This window comes from Aquila chrysaetos, assembly GCF_900496995.4.
Source record: "Aquila chrysaetos chrysaetos chromosome W unlocalized genomic scaffold, bAquChr1.4 W_unloc_2, whole genome shotgun sequence".
Classification (NCBI taxonomy): Eukaryota; Metazoa; Chordata; class Aves; order Accipitriformes; family Accipitridae; genus Aquila; species Aquila chrysaetos.
This window is the reverse complement of record NW_024470322.1, coordinates 540860-552389: the sequence shown is the minus strand read 5'-3', so window position 1 is coordinate 552389 and position 11530 is coordinate 540860. Positions and strand designations below refer to the sequence as shown.

At 47.8% G+C, this 11530-nt stretch overlaps 1 protein-coding gene across 1 annotated transcript; it reads left to right on the top strand.

Annotated features, from left to right (window-relative positions):
• The first annotated feature begins 239 nt into the window (after positions 1 to 239).
• On the top strand, positions 240 to 10881 carry LOC115343951. Its single transcript, XM_041121419.1, has 2 exons — positions 240 to 335; positions 9568 to 10881. Exons 1-2 carry the CDS (start codon positions 240 to 242, stop codon positions 10879 to 10881), a joined length of 1410 nt encoding a protein of 469 aa, XP_040977353.1.
• The last annotated feature ends 649 nt before the right edge of the window (positions 10882 to 11530 follow it).

The following is an 11530-nucleotide window of genomic DNA, read 5'->3' as shown; positions in this document are numbered from 1 at the left end:
CAGCTTGCTGAAACCTCCAAAGCATCACAGAAGAGTGATACCGGGAGGAACCTCCAAAGCATCACAGAAGAGTGATACCGGGAGGCCGGGGCAGCTTGCTGGAACCTCCAAAGCATCACAGAAGAGTGATACCAGGAGGCTGGGGACGTGAGAGGCAGAGGTGGGCACGAGCCGAAAGTAAAACGTCGGAGCCTGGAGTTCGCGCAGCTGAGCGACCCTCTGCGAAGGTAAGAACCATCATGGAAGACGAGGCGGCGGTTCGTCTCCTCGCAAGTATCCTCTCCAAGAGAGGGCGCAAGGCAGATATTAAAGGGATTCAAGCCCTTATTAAGTGGGCCTGAGAGAAGGGACGGTGCCAGTCAGCTCCACTTTTCTTCAGCCCGCAAGAATGGCGAGAGGTTGGGGATTTACTCTGGGCTAACACGATTGAAGGTGGCAAGGAGGGTAAAACAGCCTGGGAGCTGGGACCAGTGTGGAAAGATGTAATGTTTAAAGCGGCTTTTACAATGGAACAAGGACAGAAACCTTTAATTAGTGTGGGTACAGCTTTTGAGCTTAGTACCCGGGAAGCTATCAGAACCTCCCTATGGGATGAAATTAGTGATGGGTCTAAAGAAGTTAAAGGTCTTGCAACTTTATGGGAATTAATTAAGACAACTCTACAAGAAATGAAAGCAGATCGTAAAGCGTCTGCGTCTGCTTTTGCTGCTCTCTCTCCAACCGCAAGCGAAGGGGAAACGCAGGGAGAAAAACATAATGCAGCGAGAGAAACTTTTGGCTTTCCTGGAGCTTGTCCGCCTGCTCCTGTGCCCTTGACTTCTGCTCCACTCCCTGGGACTGCCGATATTAATCAGCCATCTGACAGTTCCCAAGTCTCCCTAACCGTACGCTTAAAGGAAACCCTACAGAATCAGGAAGCGAGTAAAAATCTGCCTAGGAAAAAACAGCCCCCAGATATCACCGCTCAACATAAACAAATTATACCTAGCATATACCCTCCGTTGCCTTCATCTACGCCCGGGTCGCCTCAAGAGCACGAAGAGGGGCCGGAGCTCACTTCGCAACAGTTGCAGTCAGTAATAGAAAAGCTGGCACAGCTGGAGGCTGCTGTGAAGCGAGAAAAACCTCCAGCCGTATCCTTTGATGCACCCCTTTCCCCCCCCCCCACTCTCTTCCTCCTCCTCCTCCTTCAAACCCTCCTTTTTTTACCTCTGCCCCTTCCTTGTCCTACACCTATACCTCTGCCTTCTCCACCTCCCAGGGAACCGATCCCCACCTTTCCAGAAACAACGGACCCCCGGAATAGATGGCGAGGAATTATTCACGATGCCTTAATTGAGGGAGAAATCATAGCAGCTCCCACAGCGTTTCTGGTTATTGCTGGGGCTGGGGGTAGACCTAATCAATGGGTTCCATTTGATTGGAAAATCATAAAAGAAGCAAAGGTTGCAATTGCTCAGTATGGTTTAAAAATTGCCTTTTACACAGGCAGTTTTGTCCCATACATTTTCTGGGTCAAACTTAACTCCACATGACTCGCGAATGCTTGCTAAAACCTTGTTGTCGACATGGAAATTTATTTATACTACGCTGGCGCATTTACAGCCGGCAGAGAAAATCATATCAATACAACCTGATACTGCTTTTGAGGAGGCAGTTTGTAAGCAGGCCGCTAACAAGCAGGATTCTGATTCCGATAATAATTCTTTTGCATCAGGCAGGGGGGACTCTGAAAAAGAGCCGGATTTATATCCATCATTACCTCCACTGCCACCTGCCGCGGCCACCCCACTGCTGCCTCCCGCAGCCTCTGCGCGGCTGCGGCCGCTGCCGTGCCGCCACCGTCCCCCACCCCCCCACCCCAATCGCCTGGTACTCCCTCTCCAGGGTTTGCAGAACTTAAAACAGAACCTGACTTTACTACACTACCTGTATCTCCTTTTCCTGCTAATCCCTCTAACTCTGTGCCTCTGTCTAATCTGTGACGATTCACTTAATGATTTGGGAAAAAATACACATAGCTTGATGCAACGCTGTCGAGAAAAAGCTCTACAGCAAGGAGATACCATGTTTACTTTTCCTGTTGTATGCACACCTGCCTCAAGAAATGCAAGAACCTCAAGAGTTAGAGTTCTTAGGATCAGTCATCATGAATCCCTGTGTGATGTTTAATTACACCCATAACACCACTCGAAAGGGTCAGTGTAGCAGTGCTACATATCAAGGTGCCGCGATTAGATCACTGGTCGGCCTGGACCAGGGAAGAGACAGATAACACACATGGTGTGAGTGCCAACTCCGTCCTTTATTGCGCAGTTAATTCCTTTTATACTAACAACGGTAGGTGGGATTACTGATATGTCATAGGGAGGCGACGACTAGCCTTCTACCTTTCCGTGACATCGCGAGATCTTCCGAACGGTGTTCCCTACATCTCCCCCTCCTCATGTCCAACTAGCTCCCATTGGTTACACACACTATTCATGCACTGTCCACGCGTCCAGTTGCACTCAATGATTGGCTGCATCAACACTGCACACGCGCATAAACATAAAATATAATTGGTCATACTAACTAAACATACGAGACTTATCTCAGTCTAATTGGTCAAGATAAACTGCCAAATTGAGGTTGTTTGTGCCAAGTTCTCTTTATCGTGGAATATGCACCTGTGTTTTTCTAATTGGTATCTTTCTTATTTTTGTCTTCTTGTTTATTCTGTTCAAGGCCTTCTAAAGGCGTCTGGAATGCTCTTGTGACCGTTAGCTAAATATGTTCCCACAACAATTCCCCCTCCCTTTTTCTATTAGAAGAGTATTAGCAGATCTAGTCACCACCATCCGCGAACTCAGCCCAGCAATCGGTAGGTGCCAGCTTTACGTGGGCGTCCCCACAGAGGCAACGATGGCCTTGCTGTACACCAGCCCGATGCTCTTCGGAAAATCCCGGTATTTGTACATTTGCAGAGGAACAGATTTCAGCACACGTGGCCAGCGGGTGCTAAAATTTGCCTCAGTTGAAACATAGGGAGCCTATGGCACATGCGGTCGCTGGCCAGACGTGCCGCACGAGTCATAGCCATCCTGTCTATTGGTTCACGGGCTTTGTGATGTGGTTGCAGTGCACAGAGAATCTTGACCTGTTATGTTGGCTAAGGTGACCTACAAGATATATGAACACAATTAATTAAACACAGTAAAAGCAACATTATACCTAATAAAATACACAAGAATAAAAGAAACCCCGATTTTTAACAAAGATACAAACCAACTTCTAAGTCCCCATCCCGCAGCTAAATGTTCTAAGCCGAAATGACAGTTTTCTTAATTGCTATAAAGGTCTTGCAGCGCCTTCTTGCTTCTGCAGTTCTGTTATCTTGTTTATTAATTGCTCCAGCGTCAGAAATTCGTAGCAGATACCCAAGACATCACAAGCCAGGAAAGGATAACAGCAATCTGTAAAGAAAAAACACTCAAAACACTATGAGGTTAGGACAGGACGAACCATGCGACTAGGGACCCATTTCAGTAGCCCTTCAGGTGTCTGTACACAGGCGTACCCCCGCCTGAGGCAATGCAGCTCAAACGGTCCGTCCCATTGGCATGTCTGGGGATCACGCACACGGACCAACGGGTAGGGGTCTTTCTCTTCCGTAGTCGTAAAATGTCGTTGCACCGTCGTCTGGTCCAGGTCCCCCCGAATTGTCTGATTTAATGAAGTTAACGCAGTTAACAGGAGACGCTGTGCACGGAGAACAGGTGAATTATCCCGTAAGCAGGAGGGCTCCGCCTGGTCCCCCTCCCTAAGACAATCTAGCAGGGTCTTTAAGGTTCGATGTGCTCGTTCTACAATGGTCTGGCCGGTGCTGTTATAAGGAATGCCATGTACAAGGGCTATACCCCAGATTGCACAAAATCGTTTCACCTTTTCCGCAGTATAAGCTGTACCATTATCCATCTTGATCTGTCGTGGAATCCCCAGTTGGGCTATGCAAGCACGCCAGTGTTGTACAACCACCAAGCTATTCTGCTTCCTGTGCGCTGTAGCAAGAATATATTTACTATAGGTGTCTACGGTAACATGCAAATACTGTAGTGGCTTAAAGGGAGCGTACTCCGGTCCACTCATGTTGACTGCGGGCTACTTATGCTAACTCTAAATAATCAGGCTCAAAGAAATGTTCCCCCATTTTCTATGAAATCTCCCACAATTTCCCTTTTTTTTTTTTTTTTTTTTTTTCATGCAAGATTCCCTTTATTTCACAAAAGAATCCAACTTATATATGTTTCAACAAAGATCCAGAAAGTACTAACGACTCACAGCCAATACTACTAGCACAGGAGGGCATATCTGACCCAGCTGGGATGTTTGCCAGTACTCAGAACAGTTAAAGATAAAAACATTCCATAGACATACTCGTGACTGTCTTCAGCCACATCTTCCCAGGCCTGCACAAGGCCATCCTCCAACCTGACCTTGTAAAACTAGTTCTTCAAGGCTTGGCAAACATGCAGCACAACAATTTCTAACAGTCACTCTTGAAAACAAATGCCAGGTGTTCCGAGCTGCTCCCACATCGCCCCCTTTTTTGTTTAGGAACATCAGATTCACGAGGAAGGCAGCGAGGACTCTAGCTTCGAACTGACGCAATCCTCGTACTGCTCCTCAGGTGATTCTGATTGCTGCAAACACACAAATGATTTATAATTCTCCAATAGCAATATAAATTCAGATATACAAATTTAAACCTTCAAATCATGTTTTTGGATTTAAGCATTCAACAGTATTAGACAATTCTTTGAAAAACACCTTATTCTGCTAATTTCGTATATTTCCCATTTGATCTTGTAATATCTGTGCAAGGTCTTAGGTCTCTCCTGCAATATTAGTAGCAAATGCACCTTGCAAATGTGCCTTCACCTAATTCCAATCACATACACTTTCATTCCCTTGTAAAGGAGTTACACAGAGTCCTTGTTTTTGAAATTCCCAATTGCAATGTAATTTCATTCTATTTTACAATGCATTTTGTCTGTGTGATGGGTTGATCCTGGCTGGACACCAGTTACCTACCATAGCTATCCTATCACTCTCTCCTCCACAGCTGGACAGGGGAACGGGAAATGAGGTTTTGCGGTTAGTTCATCACACATTATCTCTGTCACTTCATCCTCCTCAGTGGCAGCACTCATCGCACTCTTCCCCTGTTCCAGCGTGGGATCTCTCCCACGGGAGACAGTCCTCCACGAAGATCTTCAGCATGGGTCCCCTCCACAGCGTGCAGTCCTTCAGGAGCACACTGCTCCAGCGTGGACCTCCACAGACCGCAGGGGAACGACCCGTCTCACCATGGTCTTCACCACGGGCTGCAGGGGAATCTCTGCTCCGGTGCCTGGAGCATCTCCTCCCCCGCCTTCTTCACTGACCTTGGTATCTGCAGGGTTATTTGTCTTAGATGTTCTCACTCTTCAGCTGCCATGTCTGTGTGTTCCGCAACCGCATCTCTCTTCCCCCTCTCCAGCCGTTTGTTTTCATTAATTTAATTTTTTTTTCCTGTCTCTTCCTCTCTCTCTCTCTCTCTCTCTTTTTTTTTTTAAATTATTTTTATGCAAGCCAAGTTACATGAAATGCTTTTGCAATCATACGTTCAACTATTTTATGATACGTGGTACAATCATTACAACTGCTAATATTACAATTAAAATAACTAAGCCATGCATAAGCAAATCTTTTAATCATCCCGTAATTCCCAAACTTGTTAGCCATCCAGTTAAACCTGTGTCAGTTATTGTGAGCCTTTTACTGTGAATCATATTAATATTGGGTGTTAGTAACGTAAGTCGTCCGAGGCTACATGGCCTCCTGTTAAGTTTCGATGGAATTCCTCTCCCACGCTCTATTCCCACAGATTAAAAACATCCGCGTAGGTAAAGCAGCTGGAATAGAAAAAAGAGTGTGATATTCTGGAATAGATATAGTTACACCAAGCTGTAGCATTTCTATATACAGGCAAAATAGCATTTACATTCTGACCCTTTTGAGTGGTGTTATGGGTGTAATTAAACATCACACAGGGATTCATGATGACTGATCCTAAGAACTCTAACTCTTGAGGTTCTTGCATTTCTTGAGGCAGGTGTGCATACAACAGGAAAAGTAAACATGGTATCTCCTTGCTGTAGAGCTTTTCCTCGACAGCATTGCATCAAACTATGTGTATTTTTTCCCAAATTATTAAGTGAATCGTCATGGATTAGACAGAGGCACAGAGTTAGAGGGATTAGCAGGAAAAGTAGATACAGGCAGTGCAGCAAAGCCAGGTTCCGTTGTAAGTTCTGCAGACCCTGGAGAGGGAGTACCAGGCGATTGGGGTGGGGGGGCGGGGGCCGGCGGCGGCACGGCAGCGGTCCCGGCCGCGCAGAGGCCGTGGGAGGCAGCGGTGGAGGTAATGAGGGATATAAATCCGGCTCTTTTTCAGAGTGCACCCTGCCTGATACAAAAGAATTATTATCAGAATCAGAATGCTGCTCGTTAGCGGCCTGCTTACAGACTGCCTCCTCAAAAGCAGTATCAGGCTGTACCCGCCTGCAAAACTTGTTGCAAGGCCGCCACTACCGGACGCGCTTCCCGGTGTTGCTCTCTCTGCAGTACATGGCGTATCATGTTACCTAGGGACGAACCCGCTGGCAAATGAGAGACAAGCGCTGCGCTCTGTGGGTTAGCTTGAGCCCTAGCACATTCAAGCACAATCGCCTCTTTAGCCGCCTCCGGGAGGTTTGCCGCCTACACAGCAAGCTGAAGCCGATCTAAAAAGGCAGTAAACCTCTCGGCAATCCCCTGCCGAACTTTCACGCAAGGGGGGGTCCGCTCTATCCATGGCCGCGAGACGCCCAAGTGCGGCCAAGGCAGTTGTTGCAAGTGCCGTAAAGTCACGCCCGCGTATGCCCTGTGCCTGTGCCTGAGGCGTTGCAAACCGTCCCTCCCCATGAGCTGCCGAACCACCCGCCGCAACTCCTCTCATGGATAGTGGCGGGGGGGGGGGCGCATCAGGTCCTGCTGGTGCCGCCTCTGCAGGAAAAACCTCCGTCTCCGCCGCACCCTCCGTGCCCATGTCCGCAATTAAGGACGGACCACTCTGCGAGCCCCGCGCCACGGCCGCCCGCTCCGTCTGAGTCCGACCCGCTGTCCCCGAGGGCGCCGTCCCCGCTGCTCCCGAGGAGGCGCTGCACCCGCAGACGCAGCAGCTCGCGCCGCCAGCCAGCACGCCTCAGCCTCCCGTCCCGCCGCGACCACCTGCTCCACCTGCCCCCAACTCTGCGATCGTTCAGCGGCTCCGCGCTCGGATCGGAGCAAGGACTCCGAATCTCTCCCCAATTTGGGGGGCTCAAAACTTATCTAGGAAACTCAATGTCCCCCCGGCGCAGCATCCATTGGATGCATTCGCCCGTGGGGCCCCTCCTAATCGAACCGCGGGCACCCACCTCATAAGCTAACACCTTTAATACCTTAATCGCTTGCGCAAGCCCCATCGTCGCCTGTGCGGCCGATCACGTCGGGGTCACCACTATGTAGCAGTGCTACATATCAAGGTGCCGCGATTAGATCACTGGTCGGCCTGGACCAGGGAAGAGACAGATAACACACATGGTGTGAGTGCCAACTCCGTCCTTTATTGCGCAGTTAATTCCTTTTATACTAACAACGGTAGGTGGGATTACTGATATGTCATAGGGAGGCGACGACTAGCCTTCTACCTTTCCGTGACATCGCGAGATCTTCCGAACGGTGTTCCCTACAGGTCAGAATGTAAATGCTATTTTGCCTGTATATAGAAATGCTACAGCTTGGTGTAACTATATCTATTCCAGAATATCACACTCTTTTTTCTATTCCAGCTGCTTTACCTACGCGGATGTTTTTAATTTGTGGGAATAGAGCGTGGGAGAGGAATTCCATCGAAACTTAACGGGAGGCCATGTAGCCTCGGACAACTTACGTTACTAACACCTGATATTAATATGATTCACAGTAAAAGGCTCACGATAACTGACACAGGTTTAACTGGATGGCTAACAAGTTTTGGAATTATGGGATGGTTGAAAGATTTGCTTATGCATGGCTTAGTTATTTTAATTGTAATATTAGCAGTTGTAATGATTGTACCATGTATCATAAAATAGTTGAACATATGATTGCAAAAGCATGTCATGTAACTTGGCTTGCAATAAAAAACAAAAAGGGGGAATTGTGGGAGATTTCATGGAAAATGGGGAACATTTCTTTGAGCCTAATTATTTAGAGTTAGCATAAGTAGGCTGCAGTTAGCATGAGTGGGCCGGAGTACGAGACAGCTGCAGTATGAAAGGACTTTGAACCACCAGAAAAACAACGGCCATGAGGAACTTGGACAGTGGAGCAATTAATAAAAAAGATAACAGAACTGCAGAGGCAAGAAGGAGCTGCAAGAGCTTTATCGCAATTAAGAAAGCTGTCATTTCGGCTTAGAGCATTTAGCTGCGGGATGGGGACTTAGGAGTTGGTTTGTATCTTTGTTAAAAATCGGGGTTTCTTTTATTCTTGTGTATTTTATTAGGTATAATGTTGCTTTTACTGTGTTTAATTAATTGTGTTCATGTAAGAGGCTGAATTGTTATCTCGAACCATTTGCCTCAAAGATTGTTAGGTATGAGGGACTGGGCTGTCATCAAGGAACTGTGAACTGCTCATCTTGAGCCCTTTGTCTCCAAGATGGCCGGTTTAAGCGGGACACTCCTCTGTCCATAAGGACAATTACCAGGCCATTGAGGCATCCAGGGGAGGAAACTGGGCTGGAGCTGATAAGATATTGGTTTCTGGTATCGATCATGCAAAGGTCGCGTGATAAATGAAACCTGCAGCGCATGACATCATCGAAATATGCCCTATAAAAAACCCCTAGAAACAAGTGGTGAGAGGGCCTTTTCTTCCTCACCAAAGAATTGAAGATTAAGGACCGACGGGACGCCGCTGGATCCGTGCTGGTGACCATCCTTGCAACTCCCACCACCGACTGCTTGCCTGAGGACCAACGGGATGCCGCTGGATCCATGGTGGTGACTATCCTTGCAACTCTATCCCGACTGCTTGCTTAATTTCTACCTTTTCTTCCATTCTATCCTATCGCTACCATTTTCCACTTTTGATACTTTTGATAATAAAAACTCTTTTGACTATACGGCATTTGACCTCGTTTGTGTCTTAATCTCGCTCTTGGGATCATATTGAAACCTTCCCCGACATTGGATCGGGACATTTAAATTGGCGTCACGGACAGGATCCCTTGAGACGAGAGTGCCGTACTGTTTCCCTGCTTTAATACGTGAGACCTCTCAGGAACGTAAGGGGGGCAGGCTTGTGGTGTTTGAAACTTTACGTGCTACCTTCCTGAGACGGCTGCTTCCCCGCTTTTTATAAGGTGTTTGAAACTTTACGCGCTGCCTTCCTGAGACAACTGCTTCCCCGCTTTGTATAAGATGAGTGATGGCAAAATTGCCCGTTTGGGGAAAGAAGCTTTGTTTGATTTTTTAGAAAAAACATAAAGCGCGACCCTCTGTGCTTGGGATAGACTGGGCTCAGGGAAATTGGTATAATCTGCAGAGCGTTGTTGATCGGATGGTCGCTTTACAGAAAGATGCTAGAGTGCGGTCAGGGAAAGGAAAAGCAATTGTCTGTGCCGTTCTCGGTGCCAGTCTGGCTGCAGCAGTGGAGGATAGGGATTGCCACCTCACTGCAGAGTCTCAAATTGTTGAATCCCTCCAAAATCTTGTTCAGTCCCTTATGGGACAAGTGGCAGGATTAAAAGCACAACTTGAAGCAGAAAAGAACCAAGTGAAACATTTGCAAATTGCTCTTAAGGAGCAGCTCCTTGCAGGTACTGTCCGTGAGGAAATTCCTCCAAGATCAGAAATTGGCTACCCCTTTAAGGACCTGCAGGCAGCAAAAGGGAGAGTGGAGAAGTTGGAGCTGCCTTCGTTGCGACCTTTAGTCAAAACTGAATATACTTATGATGATGAGCAAGACCAGTTCCCCCAAGTTACAACTAAAGAGGTCCCCTATACTGCCACTGAGTTGGCAAAACTAAAAAAGGAATTTGGCCGAACCCCTAAGGAGTCAGAAATCGAGTATGTGTGGAGAGTATCGTTTTCGGGGGGGGACCAGATTCTGTTAAGTGAAAAGGAGGCGGAAGGGTATTGGGGACCGGGAGTGTTTTTAACTACTGGGAATCACCGTGCCCCCTGGTCTTTAACCCAACGGGCAGCCTATTGGGCGGGAGGTTTGAACCCCTTGGAGAGGGGGGATCCCCTCGCGATTACGGGGACTGTTGATCAATTAGTGGAGAGTGTGCAAAAGGCAGCTTGTCTGCAGATGATGTATGATCGAAAATTGGAGCCTAGGCAGGAGTCCCCGATGATGATGTTGGTGGATCCTGAGCGAATGACTCCCCTTATACGGGGACTCCCTGATTCTCTGAAACCAATTGGTATACAATTACAAGGAAAGATACAGGCGATGCCCCAGGGCGAGAGTGTTGGGGCTGCTTCAGGAGGATTCACGCCTGATCAGCACCGCCGCCCCCCAGATAAGAAAATTTGGACTTGGGGAGAAGTGGCCCAGGAATTAATTAATTACGGGCGCAAATATGGTCCTGTTAACCCTCCAGCCACCAAAACAGACTCCAGGGGCTTGAGGCGGACTGAAGTAAAAATAGTTCCGTGCCCTGGGAGTGATAAGAGAACACCCCTTGCTAAACCGCCGGGGGGGAGAGATATCCCGAACAAACGTAATATACTGTGGGCGCGGGGATACCAGAAGAGGATCCCGCGTGGCTTAATGGACGTGTAATGAACTGGTTAACTTTGTTCATGAAATCGCATATGGAGGAAGGAATATTCTTCACTTATCTAAGACCATGAGTACCGATGATTAGCATATGTAGAGAGACATTTACAGAGCATGAATGGGACTTGAGTCACCTAAAGAACAGCTGAGGAAGACTTCGGCCTTCATCCCAACAGCCACCTAAAGGCAAATTACGACCACTTAACACCTGATGGCACAAGATACCGAAGATACCAGCCAGCCGTCAGGTATCAGGGACTAAAAAGACTGTAGAAATAAAGAGGCTCTTCCCCTGTTTGGGTGCGAGCTTGTGGCGGAGCACTGTCTCCCCGGCCGCCCAGCGCTGTTTTGCTCTTTTATCGCTTGCTAATAAATTTGATCTTTTATTTAATACAAATTGGCTCCTCCAATTTGTCACGAGCGTCTATAACAAACTTGGTGCTGTGACTCGGATCCAGGTTCTTTGGTGCGGACCCTTGCAAGCGGGGAGGCGCCCTATCCCCGGATAGCCCCGTCTTGAAGAGGTGCCGCCGCCATACCCTGGATCCACGAACCCCTCTAAATTACGATAACTGAGCAAAAGAACCTGCAGGACCCCTTAAATTTTGTGCACGAAGACCAAACGAAGACCCCGGGAGCGGGTGAGTATATA

What these genes read in the sequence shown, in the direction of transcription:
- LOC115343951 (XM_041121419.1), top strand. Translation starts at nt 240, where the DNA reads ATGGAAGACGAGGCGGCGGTTCGTCTCCTCGCAAGTATCCTCTCCAAG. An exon ending in TTCAAGCCCTTATTAAGTGG is followed by an intron (nt 336 to 9,567) that starts GCCTGAGAGAAG and finishes TTGATTTTTTAG; the next exon opens with AAAAAACATAAAGCGCGACC.